We start from the raw sequence: 26,092 nt of genomic DNA on the forward strand, positions 1-26,092 counted from the left end.
AAAGATTCTAGTACACTGACCTGCAGTTTAAAAATACTAAGACTTAGGGCAACTAAAATACATATAAGTTGAAGGAGTACATCCATGCTCTTCTGCTACTCTGCTGCACTTGGATTTGCTACCTAATCTGCATCACTGGTAGCACAATAATGGTGACGTAACTTTGCTGGCAGTTCTTGGTGTTTACTACTGTTAGACCTAGGCCTCTACTCAAATTTCTGTGACTGCTTTTAAAAAGTGGTTTCAATAAAGTTATGCTGGTATTTTTTATTCAAGCAAACATACTGATACAGCACTGTTGTAGGAGCAGTGTCAGAGACCTATCTATGATAACATTTATCTTGAAAAGATAAAAGTTTGTCTTGTAAAGAGAAAAATAACTAGAGCAAGTTTTCAGAGATCAGGCAAAGAGGGCTATCTCAGGGCTGTGAAGATAATAAGGGTGGCAACTTTAAACACTGGCAGTAGGGTTGCCAGCCTTCCAGGATTGGCCTGGAGTCTCCAGGAATTAAAGATTAATCTTTAATTAAAGTTTATGTCATGTGATGAAATCTCCAGGAACACATCCAACCAAAACTGGCAACCCTAACTGTCACTAATAAGTGATGACTAAGATTTAATTTAAAGAGTGGTGTGAAGTATGCAAAACGGGGGGGGGGGGGGGAGAAGAGGATCACTTGTAATTGCAAAGTTTATTAATACTTGAAAATTCAGCACCTTGCGTGTCCACTTTTCAGAGCAGGAGTATTTAGAAGAATGGTTAAAGTACGCTTTAAAAAAGACCAGCACCTTGTTTGCACCCTAGACTACGAAACTACAATATATGTTTTAACTTAGACATTTACTCCAATTAATATATCCAATGAGTTCTTTCAAAGGGATTAAGAGATTCAAAAGAGATTAAGTACTGGCAAATTGAACAAATTCAGGTAACCTTGGGAAATGTAATTGTAGCTTTGTTTCTTTCCAAACTAATAGAAATCACTGTCTTGATTTTGAATTTTGAAGGCTACATTCTCTTCATTGCTAATATTAAGGCACTTGAGACAAAAGTAAAGATATCTTAACCAGACAGAAGGAACTTTCCTACAGATTCGCAGATAAACGTTCTTCCAGTGCTCCAGGGATCCCTTATTTTCTATTGCACAACGAATTTATATTCCTTGCGTACTAAAACCCAAGATTCACGAAGCTGTAATATGTGTTTCTTCTTACCTCCAAAACCATCAGGCACATATGTTTTGAGCACAATGTTGCAGAAAACTGTGGGCAGAGATAGTGGTTTGTTGCCTTCATTTCGAAGGGAAATGTGTCTGTAGCCTGCCTGAAGGCCATCAAGAGGCAGGATCCTCTGACCGATCAGCTTGTTGTTGTCATCATACACTGCTATTCTCAGAACAGCGAGATCAGGTAGAATAACCTGGGAACCCATAAAATAAAGACATTCATTGACTCTCACAATGTTGCAAATTGCCCAAGTACCACACATGAAAGCATCCAGAGATCACACAACATAGTGGATGTCCATTTCCACTACTGGTAAGTCAGAAGCACAATCTACTTATCTCTATAAGAGAATACCATCACCCTTTGCTGGATGCAAGCTGTCTGCTTTCAGACATGGAGGCATTACTGGAAAAGTTTAGTTTCTCACTCTCTCTCGTTCTTGGTGTTAGTTTTTTGGAGCACAGAAATTGCTCGTGGAAGAATTCTCCAGATCGTAATCAAAATAATTAAATATTTTGCTTATTTATTTTTCATCGCTGGAGGCCGGTGACCCCTGAAAGTGGGCAGGGAGTAGCAGAGACACAAACTGGTAGTCGAAGGCAGACGGGTAATGTTGGGGTCAGGGGAAAGGCAATGACGGGGGGGGGTACTTGGAAAGGACATCAATAACAGAATAAGGGTGTCGAGAAGGAGGAAGAATGGGGTGTTACACACTGTCGGAGGGAGATGATGTGATGTGAACACAGCTGGAGAGGTCTGGTGGGGAAGAGGGTGACACGTACATTATAAGGCAACGGAAGGAGGGCAATACACAGTGGGAGGCCTGGTGCTGGTGGGGAACACTCTCAGCAGGGATGGGTGTGGGGGTTCGCGCAGAGGGAAGAGGTAGTGGTTGCTGGACAGTAGGTCCCTGAAGCTGTTCACAGGAGTGACCCTTATTCATGTGAGCAGTCACACTGAAGCAAAGGGTACCTGAAGCTGACAGTTCCCATCCTGACCAACAAAAGCAACAGCAGAAATTCCTTGCAGTCCCACCTGAATTCAAAAGGGCTAGCCTGAGACCTATTCCACCTGCTTCCTCAGAAAGGTGATCAGGGATAGGACTGGAGGAGAGAGGATTCCCTGCACCAGGAATGTCTGTACAGGGCAAGCCAGCAATCTTTCATTCCCAGTCTGTCTAAACTGCAGGCCAAAAATGGCCCTGACAGCGGGAGTGGGTAAGAGACACAGAGAGGAAAGGAATCAAGAGGACCTGACCCAGAAAGGAATCAATACTAATTAAAATAACACTGAGACATTACTACTTTCCTTCCTCTCTCCACCTTGCTATATTCGGTGATGCCTGAGACTGTCACTCAGAGAAGAAAATAAAACAAACTTTTCCTCCCTTGGACCTGCTGCCTTCAGTTTAAGCCTTAAGTAAAGAGCATAGAAACGAACAGCTTTTTGAACTCTGTGCATGTCTGAACTATTCACAGACACCACAGTTAACTTGCCCTGTTAAGTACTGTCTGACTGACCAGAAGTAAGCATCCTGACACACCATATCACAAGCATCAGCCCCTCACAACAGAATGACAACACAAAACTTGGGTTAGAATGGCAGAAGATTTAATATCAAACAGAATGATCAAACAGAATTCACACATTACCTGCTAGCATTTGTGTAGGGTTAATGCCATCATGGGAGGAGCCGCAGGCCCCAAGCTGACCCGACTAGGGCCACTTAAACAGCATGGGTAAAATCTTCCCTTTACATGTCACAGACCAGCACACCATTCATTATGTGATGGGCTGTACTATACCACTGCTCACCACTGGTGGTAGAAATTCAAGCCCCTAGCCTCTAGTTAGTTTTAACTCCTCCTCCATGATCATGGGAGGATACCAAGGAACAAAGGTCCCTTGGTTGTTTACTCATATTATACTTACAAGGGGTCAAGTTGTGACAAATGAGTTACTATGGAATTGGAGTGGCAAATCATAGTTTATTGTACAAGCATGTGTCCTCTCAGTGGGAAGAACCCAAAGGGCAGCAGATGCAGGTCATCTGGTTACCCAGCCCAGGGCAAGGATGCACATCTGGGACTGCCCACGGTGAACTTAAAGCATTTCCTCTTGCCTATTTCCTCGGCCCCTATGCAGGAAATCACTTGAACACATTCTTAAGTTCATCCCTGTTCAGGACGCCATTAAATATGTACTGAATAGGGATGCGTTCCTGAAATGGGGTCCCAGCAGCACAGCATTAGGACAAGTCCCCTCCCAGGAGATCTGAGTCCACTACATTTGCTACACTGGAAGCAGATTATCTGTGTTACACAATATACATATAAATACAGTATGATCAGCAGGCAAAACCTGTCACGAAAGAAAAACAGTAAAAATTCTGCAGGACAACAGAACAGGTGAAAGGAAAACACACATTATCAAAGACGGCACTGTTAACGCATGTATTTTGGATGAAACTCCAGTTGACAAAAAAAAAATAAAAATCAGACCGAGAGGTAAATACTGAACGTTTGAGATGACGACTGATCTCCCACTGTGAGTCCACCATACAGTACCAGGGAAAGGTGGTGGAGGTGGGGTTTTTTTTTTTTCAGTACATGATACACATGGTCTACAGGAGAAGGGAGCTGGCCATGTGTGTGAGGAAGACAGCACCTTTCCATTTTTTCCATGTAATGACATTGACCTTAGCTTTGGATGCAGCATCTCACCTGCCCTCTTGGCTGAAGGAACAGTGCAAGATAGCAGCCACTGTCAGGGCAGGGAAGAAGACATCTCCAGGGAATGTTGGTGTCCACCAGCTGGAGCTCATTCTGAGCAGACTGCATACCTGGAACACAGGCATTGCCACGAAGGACGTGGGTTCCTCCAAGAAGGAGGAGGAAGCAAAAAAGAGGGAAAAGCCAAACAGACAAAAAAAAAATAATGTGACAACTACAGAGGTTATCCACAAAAAAAAAAAAAAACGTTGAAAGTTTAATTCAGCCTTAATGGTTGACCGGTTGACTGTGCTAAACGTTAAGTCCTACAAATTTAAGGTCCAATCCTGCAAATCCTTGTTCATGGGAGTGACCCTTGTTCATGTGAGCAGTCACACCGAAGCAAAGGGGATTGCTTATGCAAGTAAAGAATACTCACATGGGAAAGGGTTTGCAAAAGCAGGCTTCAAAACACCCAAGTGTACATTCAAAAAATCCTACCTTTCGAAATACAAATGATTCTTCATTGTAAACAGGGTTCAGGCCATTGTTCATCACCATGCGGGTTCGAAACTCTTTACGTATCGTGTCCGTAGGTAACCCGTACATATCCACTTCTACATACGTACCAATTTTTTTATCTGATAAGAACTGACCAGATATTACCTGAAAAAGAAGAAAAGGAATTAAATACACTCCTCTGATCTAAAGAAAGTAACAATATAAAACATACAGTACTTTATGATGAGTGGAAATAATGTCACTTGTATTCTTTATCAAATAACAGTATTCACATGCGTTCATTATACAGAGCAGTCATATTCATTTAATAGTGTAATTTTTTTTTCCTCAGCATCGAATAACCACTAAATTTCACGTTCGCACATTTGGTTTTGTAAATAAAAGGTAATTCTTTACGATTTTTATGAATATGTGCACACACAACAAATTACAGTTAAATGGTATTACACAGCGTGGAAATCAGTAATGAATTTGGCCTATTTATACAATGTATATTTACTAGTATCACCTATTTTTTAAAATTAGATTCCATGCTGATATTACGCATCTGCATGAGTAACAAGTAAACCGCGTCTTTTCTGATAGGGTTCCTCTTTTACATTTCGGGGGTTTTATGCTGAATTTTAGGGTTAATGAAAGTGAGAGGCTGACTGCATGTACATTCTAATAACAGCCCCGTGGGAAAGTCATATTGTTCCCGCTGCTTTTCAGCAGCTGCTGCTGTGCATGCAATATTCTCAGCTCCAAGGCCTCATGACAGGACAGGACTGAAGAACAGGCATAAGCACTTTGCTGGGTCGTGAGCTCACTGCAAACATTGAGTGCTGCATAAACCCACATGTGGAAGTGCTCTATTGTGCAGTAGGTTTTATAGTGGTAGAGGGACTGGCTTTTCTCTCATGAACTTGTACATTCAAACCTTGGTTTGGGTCACACGTAGTGTCTTTCTCAAGTTTGCCATATCAGATCAAAAGAATGGGCAACGTTGGCAGACTTTTGCTCAAGGGGCACCTTGGCTTATGACAGCAGATGAATCAATTCAGAACTGAGATACTTTTTCAAAGCGGGACTAGATTGTTCCTTGGTAACAGGCATATGAAGCCTTTCACCTCTAGGTCACTGCCACTGGGGTAACTGCAAGTTACTGTAATCTCACTTACTCGGTGGCCTATTTAAAATGAGTTGGTGGCATCAATACATTGGGTAGCAGACGTGTAAACTTTGCCTAACTTCTATCATAATTGGCACTAACAGACAAACGTGATGGTACATCTGAACAGAGGGCCAATGATCTGGTGGAGGTGGAAACTCAGTTATCTTTGTTTTCTTCTGATTACTTGTATTACCACAGTGCCTAGGAGACCGAAGTCATGGATCAGGACCCCGTTGTGCTCGGTGCTCTGTAAACAAAGAATAAAAAATGGTCCCTGCCCCAGGGAGCTTACAATCTTAACACTCTAACTGTAGTTCCTACAAAACAGGATTGCCTCATATTGGTGAGGTGGTACCTAGGGGAGTTTATGCATTGCTACTTCATATGTTGTTCTATGGACATCCACCTTCAGCATTGTCATTCCAGCACCCTTTAAAAAACTACATTTTCTCTAATGCTTTTACAAAGATGTGGACTGGCAGAGCTATATGGTGAAGGTTGCCCTGAGCCTGTCTGTACTATGTCTTGCTCAAGCCAGTGAGAATCTGATCCAGCAAAGCACTTAAGCACGTGCTTAACATTAAGCACATGAGCGGTACTACTGATTTTAATGGGTCTAATCACTTGCTTAAAAGTGCGTTGCTGGTATCTAAAGACCTTCATTGGAAGAAAATGCTCGGCAATAAAAGTCTCTTTAATTTATCAGCGAAAGATGTAACAAGAACCAATGGCTGGAAGATGAAGCCAAACAAATTCAAATGAGAAAGAAGGCCCAAATTTTTAACAGTCTTCAAATATATTAAGGGCTGTTATAAAGAGAACAGCGATCAACTGTTCTCCATGTTCACTGAAGAGTGGACAAAAAATAAGGGGCTTAACTGCAGCAAGGGAGATTTAGGTTAGATATTAGGGGAAACTTTTTAACTATATGGCTGGATGTTATTGCTCTACTTTAGTTTCAGTGCATTCTACGAGCCACTTCCACATGGTACTCACTAAATACGCAAATCTAATTTAATATAACATCTCTGTGCAATGCAGAATACTTAAAAAAACAAACAAACTAGTGTAATGGAAGCCTATTACAGGATTCCTCTCCCTCTCTCTGCACACAAATATCTTGAATTTGCTGCAAATTTATTCCAAGTCCATATTTATCTGGCTACAGAAGACCATTTTCCTGTGACACACTTTTGTTGCACTAACATGAGGTTTTCTTTCCCAACACCGCATATGTTGTTATTCTGTACTGTCAAGGATTGAACGCAGAAATGAAACATATTTAAAATTGCACAGACCAAGGTCGATTTTGACCTGTTCTTTTCTGATGTGCACCAAAGTATCTGGTCTTACATTCTTTAATTACAGAAAACTTGAAATGACTGATTTGAGAGACAATGCAGTCTAGTGGCTTGGTCACTGGACTGGGATTCAAGACGCGAATTCTATTCCCAGCTTTGTCATTGACATGCTGTAGGAGACCTCTCTGTGACTGTTTCCCCTCCAGTCTCTCTCTGTCTTCCCTATTCAAACTGTAAATTTTTGGACAGAGACTGCCTCTTCACCATCTAGCACAATGGGGTCCTGATCTCTATTGTGGTTTCTAGGTACTACTATAAGACTGACTCAGAACCAACAAATTATGAACACAATTACCTTAGGGAACATGTGCTCTTATTCCTGTTACCCTAGTCCTCCTTTTCTTTAGGGAAGAGACAGTGCCCTCCAGTTTTTTTTGTTCAGTGCATGGGGCCCTGATTAAGAGTAGGGCCACTAAGTAATAACCCAATATAAATCATAAGTTTTGCACTTACAACAGCACTTTGCGTTTAGACAGCACTTTTCATCTGAAGATCCCATATGCTTTACAAAGAGGGGTAAGCTTTATTATCCCAATTTTACTGATGAGAAACTTGGGTAAATGTACATAATGCATGACAAACAGTCAACTGGGGATGCAGTTTGGAATTTTCACATCTTTTCCTCCTCTGGATATATATAAAGTGATCATTGAGATCACAGCATTTTCCTGAGCAGCATTCTGAGGTATCTGAGCTAATAGAGTCCTGGCAGAGAGTGGAGGAAATGCAATAAAAGAGGTCACTTTGCAACTCTTTCTTTCCTTCCTAAAGGCTGGTAATCTCTATCCAGAGCGGGAACAGAAGATTTAGGTAAGCTACATAAACTATCCTGGGAGTTTTATGGCCTCTACTGTCTCAGAAATGATTCACAGAATTCAAAAAGTTAGGACCTCGGTAACTAACCTTTTCAGAACATTCAAACTGGACATAAATGCGGCTGCTCTATGAATGAAAAGTGTTTGTATTCCCACCCACCCCACCTTCCGCACTAATTTTCCATAACTGATTTTCCACAACTAATTCTACTGAAGCCTTGAGTTACCTTCATTTGTAGAGTAGCCATAAGTGACACCATAAATGTGGCTGCCATTTCTGAAGTTCTAGATGTACTGAAAACGTCCTACAGAAAAATTTCCATTACAAAACATTGTCTGACTCTGTGGCAACCAGTGGAACATACTTGGTTCTGAATGACCGGCAGGAATGAGCTCATATTTTATTTGGGCATGGCTGCTCTAAACCACAAAGAATAGCGGGGATTTAAAATTGAGTGACACACTTTAAATGGATAATTACAAACCATTTCTAATTATATCCTGTTCTATTCAGCTCGTGTAAACACAGATGTCATAAACAGCAATCAAATAACAATAATTAGATGAATTAGATAGAACAATTTGATGAAACCCACAAATTCCGAAGAAATTTGCTGTACATATTAGATATCCGCTTCTGTTTAAATGTGGTTTTGGATGCTCTAAGATGACTGCAGTCTCAGTTATATTTTACCTGTACTGAACAAGTTGCCGCAATAACACCATCTACTGGCGTTTCAGAGAAAGGGTCAAATGTTCGATCTGGTCGTCGCATGAAATCTGGTTTAAGGAGATACCTTATTTTGAGAAAGAGAAGAAGAAATGTATTTATGTATGGAACTTTAAATTGCCACTTTATTTATTATAAGTAATATTGATGGTCTAGCTTTAACAAATGAAATCCCCCAGGGTATTTTAAAATATATACTGCCATTCTGATTTTAATTCATGCAGCTGCGAGGAAAAAAAACCCTAAGGTGATCTGGACTAATTTTTTTTTTTAAATGAATCAGCCCCCTCCCCAGCCAAGATTTAGTTAGTAAATTACATCCTGAAGTGGATTTCTTCATCTGAATTATAAACCCTTTAGGAAAAGCGCTGATAACGTTAATACTGACAGACCCTTAATTATAGTGGTGTGAATGGAACTGTGATAATACCACTTACACTGCCTCCCTGGGGACTATGCCCTGGCTCGACATATCAATGAAACCCGTTTGTGCACTGATGAGTGACAAATGAGCATTCTGATTTTAAAATAGAATGGCAATGCTTCTGGAGTTCAGCTGTGTCAGAGATGAAGGGAATTCTCTTCCAACAATGGAAGAAAACGTGCAACTTGAATCCCTTCTGAACTTAATACCTAGGAATCATCCGGCCAATTCAGCAGCTATGCACGGACAGCCGCTGTTAGACGCTCCTATTTTACCTATAACACCGTTTCTGCTCAGCATCATTACTACAAACGGTTATCAAGGTCTGGAGTGCAACCAGAAAATATTAAAAAGGTGCTGGAGGAGCTATTAGGACAAAAAGAATCTCAGTTCCACTTTCTCCCACTTTGACATCAAATTTGGTTTCTATTAAGGAAAGTAATTTTCCTCCGCATGATACAACATTATATAATGAGTGTGTGTGTCGCTTTCAAAAAGATAATCCCATCTAATCATTTAAAACAGATATTTGGAGCGAAAGGGGAACTACTGGATAGTTTTAGGATGCACTTTAGCCTTGATTGGCTGTGTTGAGGATCAGTGGGACTGACCGTGCTCGGATACTGATCTATATCTGGAGTGACTCATTGAAGCCAATGGAGTAACACCAGTGTGAAACTGGGGTAGGTCAGAAAGAAATCAGGAGGCCCACTATATCTACAGTACACTCACAGGCACAGGGAGCAGAAAATATCATACACGTTACATTTTTTTATTCCATAACACCAGCACATTTCCACCAAACAGTTCGGTGCATAAATCAGGCTTATTCTTTGGATAGTTCCAAAGGACCAAACAGCAAGGGCATTTTCATAGTGTTGTTGGGCGATGAAGCAGAGAGACCATGTGTTGCCACCCCTGAGTAACGGAGCTGTCCCAAACAGCTGCCGATAAAACATTTATACTCTATCAAACCTTCCATGTACTACGCATATTACAGAAACACTACTTTAGAAATGTTCTGGGGCATATCCAATATTCCACTATGTATCTTAGATGTCAGGGAGGCAGACAGAACCGTTCAAGCCAATGACTGACCCAGGGGTAATTTTTTGTTTGAAAATTTCTTTTGAAAGTAAAACACTTTTTTAAAAGTATGAAGGGAGAAGCAGGGAAGCATCAAGTGGGGTTCATCTAATTTCAGTCCGCACCTAGGCCACCTTTTTTTGTTGCTGCTGAGAAGGTCACAACTGCTCCATTTTGGAAAAACCAAGTGGTTTGAAGCTTGACTGAGAAACGTAACCATTTCCTGGGAAATCACCAGACACATTCCCATGCTTGTATTTAATTGTTGTTCACTGCTTTAGTACAATAATACATGCTGCTTTCTTCAATTTTTTATTATTCATTATTTGTATTGTGATAGTGGCTTGAGGCCTCAACCAAGTTGGTACCATCCCTAACAAAATGGGGCCCCAGTCACATAGTAAGAGACAGTCCCTGCTTCAGAAACCAGATAGACAAGACAGACAATGGGTGAGGGAAAGGAGATATATTACCCGCATTTTATAGACGAAAACCTTTTCTAAACTTCCATCCACTAGGTTCATACAAACTATTTCTTTCTGGATGCACTAGTATCCAGAATTAGACATCACCAGTAAAATCATATAAGGACCATCTACTTTTACAGATATTGAACATTTCGTGGCTATAACCAGCGCACTACAGCAAACAAATTACAACTACCCACCAAAATATAAAGGCTGATGTATGCAAATTCTCTCTACTGCTGAACATGCATGCAGGATACCAGATAAATGAAAATATAAATCTTATAGTGACAATTACAATAGTGAATACCAAGAATCCCATTACTAAAACAATTGTCTTGTTTTCACAGTAATTCTGAGGAAATTTAATTAGATTCTGGTCTCTTGTTTTCTAGCTAACTTAATATTTGCTATGATTCAGCAAACTCTTTCCCCTTCAAGTACATTAACTCATCACTCCCTTACTCATGAAGCCACAAAGATAGTGTTTGAGAAGATCAGCATCAATCAAAACAGAAGCAGAATCACCATGTATAAAAGAGTAATGAACACATACGTGCGAGACAGAGAAATGTGATGCATGGATATCTGCTGTGCAATCTGCTCTTTCATGACAAATTAGTGGTTACCGTTTTTTGTTTGGACACAGCCCTACATCAGTTTCAATAGTTGCCCATAAGTTCAATGTACTTTTCTTTTTGCTTTTATTTTCCAAAGACTACAATCTACTATATACATTAGCACACAGCATGTCCAAGTAAACTCAGATTTCTTGTGAACTGTATAGTGACTCTGCATTCTGAGCCATGTTTTTAAAAAAGGATTCATAATTAAAAATGAAGATAATTTAATTAACTCTGCACGTGCTTTACATAGACTTTAAGGTCAGAAGGGACCATCATGATCATCTAGTCTGATCTCCTGCACATTGCAGACCACAGAACCTCATCCACTCCTGTAACAGATCCCCAACCTCTGCCTGAGTTACTGAAGTCCTCAAATCATGGTTTAAAGACTTCAAGTTACAGAGAATTCACCATTTACACTAGTTTAAACCTGCAAATGACCCATGTCCCATGCTGCAGAGGAAGGTGAAAACACCCCAGGGTCTCTGCCAATCTGACCTGGGGGAAAATTCTTTCCCAACCCCAAATATGGCCATCAGTTAGACCCTGAGCATGTGGGCAAGACCAGCCAAACATCAGGGAAAGAATTCTCTAAAGTAAACCAGAGCCCTCCCCATCTCCAGCCATGGGGGATTTTTGCTACTGGCAGTTGCCAATGGGCCACATGCCATCATAGGCAGTCCGATTACATCATCCCCTCCATAAACTTATCAAACTCAGTCTTGAAGCCAGTTAGGTTTTTGGCCCCATTGCTCTCCTTGTAAGGCTGTTCAAGAACTTCCCTCCTCTGATGGTTAGAAACCTTCACCTAATTTAGACTCTAAATTTGTTTCATGATCTTTATAATTTGTCACACAAAATCTCTTCTATCTCATTTAATAAAATTGAGTGTGGCTGAAAAGTATAGTAACCACACTACTTTGCAAGCATAAATCAACCCCAGGAATTCTGCTCATTTCTATTCTATACCTAGCAGACAATTTTTCATTTGTAACACATAATTAGAAGTGACAAAGTTCTATAAAAACCATATATGATACATAGTGAAAATAGTTTAAATAACTTTACTTACCCGCACGATCCATTATATTCAAATTTTCCCTGATTCAATTGCATTGCTAAATCTGTCAAGAGACAAAAATAACTGAATACCCTGTCTCTGTGAATAAGGCAGATGTAGAGCAACCTTCCTTACAAAGGGAAATATGATGCACAGGGTTTTGCCCAAGAAGGACTTTAACTTAGGGTGATTTCTACGCACTCAACTAGAAGACTTCGGATTTCTTTACAATGGTAACCTCTTTCTTTATCCACCACGCTAAAATCTAATGTGCATTAAAAAACATAGACTATAGTTACAAAAGTGTTAGGCCCTGATCCTGCAAGTCACTGGGTCCCTGTATGAGCACAAGGGTCTGCCTGCATGGATCAGTTTACAGGATCGGGGCCATAGAGACTACTGGAACTATTTTCAGCTCAGATGCTTATTGGAAAGTCTGAGTATTATTCAATTCATTTATAGAGCGCCTATCCACAGATCTTCTTTATGTTAATCACATCAAATGGGTCTTACAAGTCCTCTACTCCAAAGTCCTCTGTTCAATGCCATATAGTCTATCACATCACATGCTAATAGGTCTTCCTTTATTAAATTCTAGTGCTTCTTCCTGGGTTGGCTTCGCCGTCATTTGTCTTCAGTCTTAATCTGTTGGATTCTTACCCACCTATTTGTCAGAACTGTGCTTTACTTGACCACACCATCTGAGCCTGCACTCTCTCAATTTTTTGATTATGGATGTTACTGTGAGCATGTCTCTGACATATACATTCCTCATGTGGTCTTTCTTGTTTACCCCACTCATAGATCCCAACATTTGCATTTCCGTAGAGCAGATCATTTGCTCATGTGTCTTCTTTGTTGCCCAACTCTCAGCACCATACCTTATAACTGGATGGACCACTGCTTTATAGACTTTTCCTCTTCATCTTACTCGTCTCCATCTGTCACATATTGCACATATATCCACAGACACAGCCAGTAAATACATCAAAAAACCCCTTAAAATTTAGCAACACAAATTTTTCCTTAAAATTTCCAATCCCACACTTGGCCTATGAAAAACTCCCCCCCTATTTTTAGTGATAACTCTGGCCTCCTTTCACCCACAGAATTTTAGGATTCTGCTTTCAGACAGAGCTCAACCCTTGTTTGAGCTTCCCAGAATGCACATCAGAAACAAAACTAAACTGCCTCCACAACACAAAAGTATGGGATTTTGAATACACACCAACTAGCAATTTCCTTACTTGGTAGCACCCAGACTTAACACATCAGCCTTCCAAAGTCTATCTCGTGGGATGACTTCCATTCCCTCACCTATCCTCCAGACTCTTAGCATGGCCTTCTGACAGAATACTTAACAGAGCAATGCCGCTTTTTCCCTATAGTAATCATTTACAACACAAAGGGCTGAGAATGCTGTGAGGGGATGGGTGCAGACCCAGGGAGAAGGGTGAAATTTGCACTGCCTCCTTTACCCCCACACTGTGTCCCCTTCTGGACTGATTTACAAGCAATACTTATACGTCTGCGTGCAGCTCTCTCTAGTCTCTTTCAGCTAGAAGTTGATAATGGCAGTGATGCAGAGCTTTGTGGAAGAGGAGTTGCAGAGGAAAAATGGGTATGATCATTACAACTTTCTGAAGCACTGAAGACATCACCAAGGGGAAAAAATAAGAACAAGAACCCTTTAGGTTAGAAGAAGACAATGGAAAGATTGGTCTGGCAAGTACAGCCAAATATGTTTCTTGATTCAGTGCAAAAACTAATAATTATATGTTTTTCCCCCGCCAAAAGGGCAAACTAGCTATCTCTCATCTTAGGAGAGAGCCATGTAAGCTCCCAATCTGCCTGCCTGTCACGACCCTAAGTGGCTCGCAGTCGTATCCCATTTCCAAGTGCTAACGATGAGATTTGCCAGTAATTGCTTACTGGTCTAGAAATATAGCTGACGTAATTATTATTATTTTCTATTTTATCTGGTGTGTCCTTCCAACGTAGTGTTCTCCATGGAAGCCGTGCATTTCGTTGTTGCACAGATAGGACTTTTGTGAAGAGGGTGGTTATTTTATAAACTAAAAATTACATCACTCTTACATTTATTTAAGATCCTAAAGTGCCTTGCTAATTATTTTTGCAAATAAAAGGAGACTGAATTTTCTTCCATGCTTTTTTCAAAACAATTCTTCCTTGTCTTATGCCTCCATGATTTCGTACACATCATCATACTGTTTACCATATGTCTGTTTCTTCAAAAAATGCCAGGAGGAAATCTGTGGCATCTGTTTGAGTGTTCCTGGCCAAGCCTTTCTCTGGAATTTAGGTTCACTGGACATCACTGCCTACCTGGGGTCTGAAAGTTCAGTGAGACCATCTGGCAGCCAGCGTTCCAGAAAATTTGAGGCATGTAATTACTGGAATCCACTCGGCCTCCCTTGGGGTATATCCGACTCATTTGTCGTTTATTATAACTATGTAACACGTTAAGGAAAACGAAATAAAAACAACATAGAGACTTCAGATCATTTACTCATACCATTATTATTTCTTATATGCTGTATCCTATTTTCCATGCCCCTGCATGGACAATATTGTAAAATCAGAACTAAATGATTTTTGTATATAGGATAGATGTCTACCGGCTAACCAAAAATAGAACTGGTATTCAGTATACTACTTTTAATAGAAGGATACTTCACAAATTCAATTGCATGCGTCTTCAAATACCCTAGTCCAACTGATTCATTAAAAGAGGACATATTGTAATGAATATTGCGTTCTAGAACAATAAGAAATAAAATCCATTTAAAAATACTGAGTATAAAACAGAGCAAAATACAAAACCATGTAATAAATACTATGCAATGTAGTAACACAGATCTCTCTGTTTTTCCACTACTTGCCATTTTACAAAACCAAATTATATTTGAAATAATCTTAACTGATGTTTTCTTATTTGTCATTCTCTTCTCTCTAAGACCATTCTTGTGAGCCATCAAAACTTGGCTTTTATATTTATGAAAACGCTGCAATTACATAAAGAGCAATAGTAGTATAACTAGATACTAGAAGTAATACGGTACATGTTTAGGGTATTTTATATATCACAATAAGCAAACTGTTGACCTTTGTGACAATCACATTTATCCTATGTTAGTGAAAGAGTAAAAAGGTCTACAGTACAGGATCTATTCTTTGCAATGTTAACTTAATATACTTAATAATTCAGTGCCTCCCTGTGGTGACAAATGGAATAACAAGTTAATTCTATATTCCAGGTAAGTGTTCTGTAAATACCATACAAATGGAGTTTACAAAACTACAACAAGAATTTTAAACGGATTATAAAAATAGCAAATTGGATATAAGAATCATCACACAAAACTAAGTAGAAGTAAGAAGACAAATACTGTTGTTTCATTCAACCTTGTATGTTACCTTCTGCTACATGGAAACCTTGAAACTTTACGGGCTGAGCATAGTTGATCATGGTTGATAAATATGGATGTATATTGGTTGTCGCACCCACATATTTGTAAGATGCCATCCATGCTTGTTCATCTTCAACAGTTACTATGCCCTGAAAGCACATTTAAAAGTATATCCACTAATCACTCTTTTTTGCTCTTGTTGGGGTTTTCAATGCAATGTAAAAAATGATGCCTGTATCTCCAGAAGTTAAAATAGACACATAATGACACAAAACAGTTGCACCCTCAATGCTGCGATTCGGGTCGATTCAGTTATTGATATATGCAGAACACTCAATGTTAATGGACATCATGCATGAGGTTTGATGGCAGAACAGACTCCTAATTAGTGAGCAATATTATATGCTGTTAGTAAAACAACATTAGAATCCAGGATATTGATTAAAAAAAAGTCAAAGGGGACTGAACAATACTGTGGGATAAAGCCCTGTCTTATCAAATAGAAGCCTGATCTTTTTAATATCAATTACGTCAGAGGGGGGTACCTTTGAGGCTGCTACCAAGTGGATCTTTGGCATCATCAAAACTCAGATGAGTGCCATTGATAAGCCTTTGTGGATATGACCAAGACTGAAATTATAAGGGAATTTGGGAATCAGAATTTGACCAGACTAACGGCGTTCCATGAAACTGACAAAGCTGTGGAGAAACGGGGGGGCACAGCACACTGTGCTTGGCTGTAGACAGTGATATAAATTTCTTTCTGTCGTGTGCATAAACATCCACCATGCATACAGAAAAAGTTGCAAAATCTTCTTAGAGATATCCAATCTGCAGATACTTGCAACAAGAGTAATTTCTCATGTGATTACACAGCCCAAATACATAGCAACATGGGTTGAAATAAAATATTTTATAGACTAGAAGAGGCCTCTGTCACACTACACTAAGGTCTTTACTACTCGCCGGATCGGCGGGCAGCGATCGATCCAGCGGGGATCGATTTATCGCGTCTAGTCTAGACATGATAAATTGACCCCCGAGCACTCTCCCGTGGACTCCTGTACTCCAGCTCTGTGAGAGGTGCAGGCAGAGTCGACGGGGAAGCGGCAGCAGTCGACTCACCGTGGTGAAGACACCACGGTAAGTCGATCTAAGTACATCGACTTCAGCTATGTTATTCATGTAGCTAAGTTGCATAACTTAGAGTGATCCCCGCCCAGTGTAGACCAGAGCTAAGAAAAAAATAATCACACATACTGATATCTAGTGGCATCTTTCTGTTCAGTTTCTTGGCTCATTCTGTTCTGCCAATCACTTTCCTTCACTCTCCCTGACTACCCAGGACCTTCTTTATAAAGGCTCTATAAAGAGCACCAGAATGGGATCTTCTCTTGTAATCTGTAGCCCTGGTTAGGCCTATCAGTATTGTCATGTGGCCTACTATGTCAAGAAGAACAAACCAGAAGGGAATTTAACCCTATGCATGCTTCTGCATCCTGTCCCAGTGAATTTCCTGATACAGTACATCTTAAAATACATCAGTATTGTAATGCAGCTTTTCATGTTCCGAATGCAATATAGCTCTGTTACAAAATATTTTTCTGTGAGACCAGGAAACCATGAATAACTGCAAATATTGCAAAATCATTTTTTCAGGCAAGGAGCCTCTGCATCTGTAACAACACTAAAGAATGACAAAAGTAACTCTACTGTACCCCTAATTACTGGACATCATTAATTTCAGGGGAAAGAGAAGAAAAAGCAAATCTATTTACCAGTATTATGCCATATGCTTGTGACCTGCATTATGGTGCAGACACATATTTAAAGAAATAAATAGAATGACACTACCTTATTCCACAGTCTGGTTGAAACATTGAGGCCTGGTCTACATGCGAAAATTAGGTTGGATTAACTATGTTGCTCAGGGGTGTGAAAAATCCACATCCCTGAGTGACATAATTAAGCCAACCTAACCGCCGGTATAGCCAGCATTAGGTTGCCGGGAGAATTCTACAATTGACCTAGCTACCGCCTCTCAGGGCGGTGGAGTACCTACACCAACAGGAGAACCCCTCCCACTGGCATAGGTAGTATCTACAGTGTAGACAACCTCTTAGGCTGACAAGGAAGGGCATTACCTGCCAGTTACTGATTGCCTCAGGGAATTGAGTGACCGCGGTGAAGCCCATGTTGTCTGGTTTGCAGTTCACACTTAAATTAAATTTTCCATGGTCCATATAATCAGACCCATACTTTATTTTAACATGGTTAATAGGGCCCGATCCCACAGGCAGTCCACAGGAAAGTCAATGAGTGTTCCACATGCAGATGGGCTCGCAAGATTGAGCTTTTGATATGTAAAACACTAACACTGACATTTTGTAGCAGTGCAGAATATGACTTTATCATCATGCATTTTTTGTTATCAGGTTAATGTTTACCAGTCTGCTGACTACAAATTAAAACAAACCTCTTTAGGTCTGTAAGCCATGATTTTTCAGACGTGACGAGTAATTTTGGATGTCTCAATCTGGTGGGAGGCCAATTTGAGACATTTTAAGGAAGCTTGATTTTCAGCAAATGATGAGCACCTATCCTCTGAAAAATCAGGTTCGAGGTGCCCAAAGCTGGCCACCCAAAATCACTAGTCACTTTTCACAATCTTGGTCCTAAAGTGGATAAATGAAAAAATGCAGTGGGACAGAAATCAATGAGCATTTGTATCCTACTACAGGAGAACAGGGCCCCAGGACTATAACCACACAATACTCTAATGACACAAGAGTTCTCCTAGTTAAGGACGTTCCAAGGCAATCTACTGATTATTAACTGTAATATATTCACTTACACATAATTTGAAGACTAAAAGGTCTGGCTCTCATTGCAATATCCACAGCAGTGGATCTAGGATTTCAAAACAGGACTGTAGGATTTGGGAATAAGAGGATGGGATGCCACTTACAGCCATCCCCCCTGAGCTGAAGAAATGGTTACCCTAACATATGGCCTTTGTAGGGTGCTGGAGTGAGTTAAGGATGAAAACAATCAGGATCCCTGTAGACCCGCATCTCAAGAAAAGCAGCAGAACTCTCCTAAAAAGGCTGAAATAAAGTGTGGTCAGGAATGTATTTAAATGACAGAAAGGAAGAAATGCATGGAGACAAGCAGGAGGAGGGAGGAAGGGAGCGAGACTAACAGAAGATATTCTGCGTGGAAGGTAAATGCACAAATCCCAAGGAAAAGAAAAAGGAGGAAAAAGAAAAAAAATAAAGAGAGATAAATAAAGTGGGGCAGGATGAAAAAAATGTTGGCATGATTTCTGCCAATCCCTCTGAAGGAATCACACTTTCCCAGGCACATGAAATTGGGGTGTAATTGTTTCTACTGGGATCAGATATTTCTAAGTGAGAGCAGGTCATGCAGCCTTCTTTTCCCCCCATCAGTATTATCCCTCAAAACCCTGTGAATAGGGGGAGCGGGAAGAGATGGAACTACAACCTACTGGCCGTCATTACAAGGAGAAAGGAGACACAATGTGCAAAGAAATAGAGTGTAAAATAGTTATACACTTATGAATGTATTTTAGAGAAAAATGTTTATACATAAAGAAATAGAATAGAAACTACATAACATCCTGTGTGTCACCTTTTTATTGTTTTCTTGTTCAGAATCTTCCAAAGCCTAAGGAAAAAATATATATACATTACCCAAAGAAATTGCAACATGAAACACTCCTAGTTATAAAAGAAAACCCTCAAATGGTTAATGTACTTGGCAAAAAGTATATCCCCTTCCAATTCACTATACGGTTCATCTATCAATTAACTCTCAAAGGTTTGCAGTATCTTTCAAATTCATATACAAAAGGGGTGGAAAGATATAGCTACTAGTATTGGGAGTAGAAAGGAGGACATCAGGCAGTTAAGTCCAAACCCAGTTGTAGTGTCATGCGGGGAATGGCAGAAAGCTCATGGGGAGAGATTGAGAGAGAGTGCGCACACATGAAAGATCATTTGCCATCCTATATTCAGGGTGACCAGACTTTGAGGGCATTTGAAGATATAAGAGTTGGAGCTGCTCTGTACTTTGTGCTGTAAATGTCCAAATACGGAAGAATGCTGCTATCTGCCCCAAGAGATTGCAAGGTTACTTGCCACTAGAGTTCCATTCACTGAGTGACTCCCTGTGCTTTCTTCCTTCAATTACAAGCTGCTAGCACCGAGAACCTTAGACAGGAAAAGAGTGACTTGGCTCTCAAAGTATGTACAGAGAGAATCACGATTTACTGTCAAGCTATAGATCAATGAGGGAGCAAGGAGGGGCTCATGCAGAGAATGGCTGACCACTTGGAGTAACCAATAGGGCAGTTGGGGGCCTGCTGGTTTAATAAGCAAAACAGCCCTACAGCAGAGAAGGAAAATCTGCAGTTCATTCGGAAGCTCTGTAAAGGTCCTGAAGAAGCAAGGATGCAAACACAAAGCAAGCAGGCAGCTCTGATTATTTGTGATTCTGCTGTTGAGAGATAGGTTGCGAAAGGCAGTGTGTGCAGCAAGGAGAACTTCCACCAATAGATATTTCTAGCTCAAACAAGAGCCACAGCAAGCCATGCAGGAGAGAGAAAGACTAGAATGCTTCAATGACAGAGGAGGATGGTACGGTACCTTAGTGACAAGCAGGGTCTGGTGCCTTGGGTACTAGCATGGCTTAATTTTCAATTCCACTGTACTGTATCTAATTATGGACAAGTGCTATACCAAGTAATGTTCGCTTACCAAGTACAGAATGTCAAACTACTAAGATAAGGTGGTGGAATCTCCATCCTTAGAGGTTTTTAAGGCCTGGCTTGACAAAGCCCTGGCTGGGATGATTTAGTTGGTGTTGGTCCTGCTTTGAGCTGAGGTCTCTTCCAACCCTAATCTTCTATGATTCTATGATAAGTACCAGTGGAAGAATAAGCCCTTGTGGCCAGTCTGCCTGCTGAGATCCCAGTGCCATGCTCTCCAACTGGGCCGATTTTCCTGCTACCCTGTCTATGTCACTGTTTCATAAACGCACAGCAAGTGGAAGTGGGTGCCCGCTATTCAGAGAGCACCAGTACAAAAATAACTGAGGAAGTCTCTGAGATAAGGCATGGGCTGAGGCCAAGCCAGGAGGAGTACAGGAGTGACGAAGCGGATATTCACCCCACAGTACGGCTCTTAAATTGTGACACACAATTCACAGCCAGGTACTGTTACGTAGGCAGGAAACTGTTGGCAGCCATGTCTAACAATTTTTGGCCAAATCCTGTAGGCTGTGCACAGTGATTTCCCAGGTATAGCTCCCATTTGCTACCATAGGAGTTTTGCTTGAATAAGCAGAGCAGGTTTTGGCTTGTTAAATTTTATATCGCCATGAATTGAAGTGTCAGCAGCTCTGCTAGAAAAATCCCTGTGTGATTCATACTGTATTTTCTCCTACAGCTAACATATAGTGTGATCCTTCCGCACAATGAAAGGTCTTTCCCAGCCATCTCCATGGAAAAATCTTCCAACGTGAATATATGTCAGAATTAAGCCTACCTTTTTGACGCTATTGGCAACCGCTTCTTTTTGACTCAAGTCATCTGCAGAAAGCTCAGTTCCAAATTTTAATTCTGGATGGGCTTCTTCTTCTTGATCAGCTACACAACAATGAAAAGGAAGGAAATGAGCGAGAAAAACATAGCAGCAGATATTTTTGTGGAACTAGTTCAAAAACCATCACACCAGTGTGAATTGGCTCATTTTCTAAAGTGAGTAAAACTAAGGAAGTAGAAAGATTTCCAACAAGTAGTGGATGTTTAAAGTAAGTCCCTCAGATTCCTTGGTTTGCTAGCTTTTATCTAGTAAATACTAACACCCATTCAGTAAAACGGCGTGTAAGAATAAATCTGTGGATGAGACATAGATACTGAGAGATAAGTTTAGCATATTCTTGGAAAAATCATGAATTGGGCATAGGAAAATGCCAAGGTAAAAATCAAGGGCCTGGGGTAACAAAATGAAATGAAGCCAGGGCTCTTTAAATATAAATTCAAAAGTTTTGGTGCCACCATTTGAGTTCTCATACGCCTACACCCACTCTCTTTCCTTTTATCCTTTCTCTTTTATACATGGATCTCTCTCATTTATTTTCACAAATTGTTAGTGGTTTCAAAGGAGCCAATATGGTCTCTTATGTACAGACTATTTTAAAATGTATTTATCTGTTTAGATTTAAATAATTAAAAACGATGCCTATCCAAGCCTCTAGGTGCCCTAACACATAATTACTAAAACAGTAAAATCCCAGCAGCATTATAGTAATCACTTCAACAGGAACTCAGACAGCCACTTACAGAACATTCTTTCTACTCCTTCATCATCTAGGAAACCCCCTCAGCCCACTCCAAAACCCTGCTGAACACGTGTTTTTTGCAGCACGGGTGGCAAATCACCAGATCTGGGATACTTCAGACTAAGTGAGGGAGCAAGTTCCAGACTCCTGACCACTCATGGAGAATGCATGAACAACCTGCCCTTCTCTTTTATAATGAGGGGGATCTGGCTCAAGCACCTTGCTGACCGCAGCTGTGGCATGGGGAGAGAGATGGTCCCTCACGTAGGCCAGTCCTGGGACATTTAGGACTTTATAAGTGGTTATAATCCAAACACCATAAACTCAACCTAGAGACCAATAGGCAGCCATTGCCGATCCTTATGTCATAAACTCCGCACATGAAGCCCCACTGAATAAGTGGGCCACAGCGCTCTGCACCAGCTTCAATCCCCAAATAATTTAAAGGTGCAGCCCCGAATAGAGTGCATTGAAACAGTCCAATCATGAGGTAACAAAAACAGATAACACCGACAAGGTCCACATCCAAAAGGAAAGGTTTGCAGCCTCCTAGCCAGGTGCAGATGGTAAAAAGTTGTTTGGGTCACTGCTGTAATATGAATGTCCCACAGCAGCGGAAGGTCTAGAATCACCTCTGAGTTGCAAACACAAGTAACTAATGGCAGACGTACAGCCTCAGCATAAGAGGCGGATATTACCTCTGCCATCTCCTCCAGCTGCTTTCCCTGGCAGCCTCATTGCCTCAGTCTTGTCTGGGCTGAACTTCAACTGGCTCACTCTGATCCATGCTCCAAACTCAGCTGGACACGGGCTGAAGCACTGAACCACATCATTCAAGTTGGATGAGACAGACACACACAGTGGGGTGTCATCGGCATACTGACGACAACGCACCCAACACCTTGTTACTGACCCTCCGACCAGCCCCAGATACAGGTTGAACAAAACAGGTGACCAAATGGCACTTTGCAGCACCCAGCTTTTGAGAGCTTCGAAAGAGGAGCAATTGCCCACAACTACCCGTTGAGATCTCTCCAAGAGAAGGGAACGGAACCAGCGAAGAGCAGCTGCCTCTACTCCCACCAGAGTCCGCAGGCAAATCAACACCACCTTGTGATCTATGGTACTGAAGACAGCTGATAGGTCTAATACCACCAGCATGGACACCTAGGGCTTGTCTTCACTACGGGGCTAAATTGGTGTTGCTGTGATCAATGCAGCGGTGTTGATTTAGTGGGTCTCATGAAGACATGATAAGTCAATGGGAGAGCGCTCCCACCTCAATGAGAGGCGGAAGCTACCTCAATGGGAGAGCGTATCCTGCCAACATAACATGGTGTCTATACTGCCCTAAGTCGATGTAAGTTATATTGCTCAGGAGGGTGGGTTTTTTACACCCTTGAGCAACATAACTTACATCGACTTAAGTGGTAGTGTAGACAAGGACCTAGCCTTCGTTTATCACTAGGAGGAAACCACTGACAAGCATGTCAAATGCAGTCTCTTTGTCAAAGATAACTCTCTACCCAGATTGACGGGGTCAAGGAGATCAGTAGCATCTAGATACTGTGCAAATTGTCTTACCACAACCTTCTCCACTAAACGTGCCCAAGAAAGGAAGAGAAGATTCAATACTCCTCAATAATTAGCTAGATTGCCAGCATCCAGCAATGAACACTATTGCTTCCTTCAAAGCAACAGGCCGTTTGCCCTCTCTAGGAGAGGCACTGACAATCCCATAAGCAATGGGCCCAGTATTTTCCCCACTGGCCTTCGCCAGCCAGGAACGATGTGTATCCAAAGCATTTCCTGAGTGCTCTGGCAACATATTGTATGTGTGAAGAGAGATATTAACACACAGATGGACAAATTCAAACCAACATGTGAGAAAAGGTTGGTGTTCGCTACATGGGAGAAATAGCTTATTTTGTAGTGCTTATAAATGAACTGAAAAATTAAACTAGCAGTTGCAAGAGATACTGGCAGGATTTTTCACATACACAGCGTAATTTACATGAGGAAGAAATACAAATAATCTCCCGTAATTGTATAAAAATGTTGCAGATCCCACTCTACCATTTCTATCGCCCTCCCCCCCCCGCCCCCGCCTGTTAAAAGGTGTGTTTAATCCGCTGACCCATTATTTTAGCTAAAGGCACCCTGTTTGGACAATTCCTGATATCACCTCCAGGTGGTGAACTAGGTAGCAAGAACAAGATTCAAACGTAGTCAATGCCTATCTCATAACAGATCTAATAGTTCAGCACCCTGTTTTTGACCTTCCACAACATCTATGGGTAAAGCTCAATCGCTTCAGATGGAGAGTGATCAGATGGGCTGCTAATGGGTCTTTGTGACTCCCCCTCCATTTGACACTGAGGTCAATTAAAAGATGAAGGTCACATGCCTGTAGACTGCGTTCATTGGCAAGGGCTTCGTGGTTCCCTTCTGGACTTTGCACAATGCTCTTCTCTCAATGACTTAGACTAACACACGTGACTTGACCGTCCATGCAGATGGAACTGCAGTACATCTATCTTCACAACTACATTCTGCTTTTCTTCTTCAGCAGCCCTTTTAACCTCTGCTTTTCCCCAGGGTATTTTTGCTGTTGTGTTATCCTACCCCTGTAGACAACGCCTCACCCCAGAGATCTCAAAGGGTTATCCCGGAGATAAATTGCAAAGAAACAAATTAACAAACTAAATGGGATCAAAAGCAGAACCCTGTTCCAAGGGCAACAGCAACGAAAGATAAGACATGAAAAGGTTAATGCAACTTCTTTTTCTAATGGTCTAATTTGCTTTGTAACATTTTCATTTATTTAATTTTACATGCGCTTCAGGTTCACAGAGTTTAGAGAGATTTATTTAAAATCTAAACAAATAAACGTACTTATGAGTTTATGTTACAAGTGGGAAGCCTATAAAGACAGTGCTTGTGAGGATATGTCAGGTTAAAGTGAAGCAGTTATATGAAAAGGCTTCTACTGAGGCCCAGTGGCAAATGTCTATCTGAACTCCTCCCTCCTTTTCCAGCAGGCAAGCAACTCCCGAGAAGCATCGCTTATAAAATCCTCACCACTTTCTATTTCTTCTTCATTGTCATCTTCTAGAATATTGACAGGAGCAGCTGTTTCGCCAGCCTCCATCATACTTTTCAATGCCTCAAGCTGTTCTGTTTAAAAAATAAAAAAACAGAGAGAAAATTAACGTTAGCCATGTAACAAATGGTTCTTATTCAAAATTAAATATTTTAACTCAAATTACATGAAGAAAATGCTAAATAACTAGGGCCTGATTCTGACAGGGGCTTGAATTGAATAGGAGTTATGGGTGCTCAGTACCAATTCGGGTCAGGTCTTCTGTCAGCAATAAAGATTTGCAAAAGAACTTGAAACCCATTGTTGTTAGGGATACTTTGATAAAACAGTTATTACCAATGCTGGATCAAAAAAAAAAAAACCCAAACAAACAGTAAGGGCCCAATGAAGTCAAGGAGCGTCTTTCCAGTGACTTCAAGAGCCTTCGGATCATTACTGCCGTGAGCAAGTCCTGGGTAACAGATGGCTGATCGCTTTCACGGCCTAATATGACATTCCATATTGGAATGGGAATTTTACCTCAATGTTATTTCTGAATTGTGCTTGTAAGTTGCACCGTATGAGCCAACCCTCAAGTCAATGGGAGTTTAGCCACTGTCTTCAATGGGAGAAGGTCCAGGGCCAATCAGTACGGCCATAGTAGGAACCATGAATACCCCAGCATCATGATTCGTGCACAGCAGAAGAATGCCAGGATTAGCAAGAAAAGAAGAGTCATTTGAAATTCCATTTCAGTTTTAGTTCACCCTGGCAGGAGTGGAAAACACAACAATGACAGCACACCTGCTCTACAACAGATTCCATCTGTGTTACATTTTGGCGTGGACAGCAATTAGATTATGACCCAGAATTCCATTTCAAGTTATATGTATTTATAATCTCTACACATTTACACAGAGGGCAAAACTTTGCCACTGATATGAAACACAAGTGAAAACAAAATGTCATGCATAGTGAATATAAAGTATGTTCTTCATTTTGGAAAGTTTGGTAGAACATTGTTCTGTTATCTA

The 26,092-nt window shown here is 40.9% G+C and overlaps 1 protein-coding gene across 12 annotated transcripts in view; it reads right to left on the bottom strand.

Moving 5' to 3' along the window:
• Window positions 1-26,092, bottom strand: part of PLCB4 (phospholipase C beta 4) — a 330,863-nt gene that overhangs the window by 55,577 nt on the left and 249,194 nt on the right. For 10 of the 12 annotated variants that reach the window (XM_048842554.2, XM_048842557.2, XM_048842551.2 and 7 more), the window contains 10 exons: window positions 25,058-25,153; window positions 21,181-21,281; window positions 19,265-19,300; window positions 15,609-15,762; window positions 14,877-14,961; window positions 14,529-14,653; window positions 12,195-12,246; window positions 8,484-8,586; window positions 4,440-4,604; window positions 1,216-1,420 (listed from right to left, as the gene is read on the bottom strand). In XM_048842554.2, coding sequence (XP_048698511.1) covers window positions 1,216-1,420; window positions 4,440-4,604; window positions 8,484-8,586; window positions 12,195-12,246; window positions 14,529-14,653; window positions 14,877-14,961; window positions 15,609-15,762; window positions 19,265-19,300; window positions 21,181-21,281; window positions 25,058-25,153 — 1,122 coding nt within the window. The remainder of the gene's footprint in view (window positions 1-1,215; window positions 1,421-4,439; window positions 4,605-8,483; window positions 8,587-12,194; window positions 12,247-14,528; window positions 14,654-14,876; window positions 14,962-15,608; window positions 15,763-19,264; window positions 19,301-21,180; window positions 21,282-25,057; window positions 25,154-26,092) is intronic. The other 2 variants (XM_048842549.2, XM_048842552.2) reach the window with 1 other exon arrangement.

This window comes from Caretta caretta, chromosome 3 (assembly GCF_965140235.1).
Source record: "Caretta caretta isolate rCarCar2 chromosome 3, rCarCar1.hap1, whole genome shotgun sequence".
NCBI classification, from domain to species: domain Eukaryota; kingdom Metazoa; phylum Chordata; order Testudines; family Cheloniidae; genus Caretta; species Caretta caretta.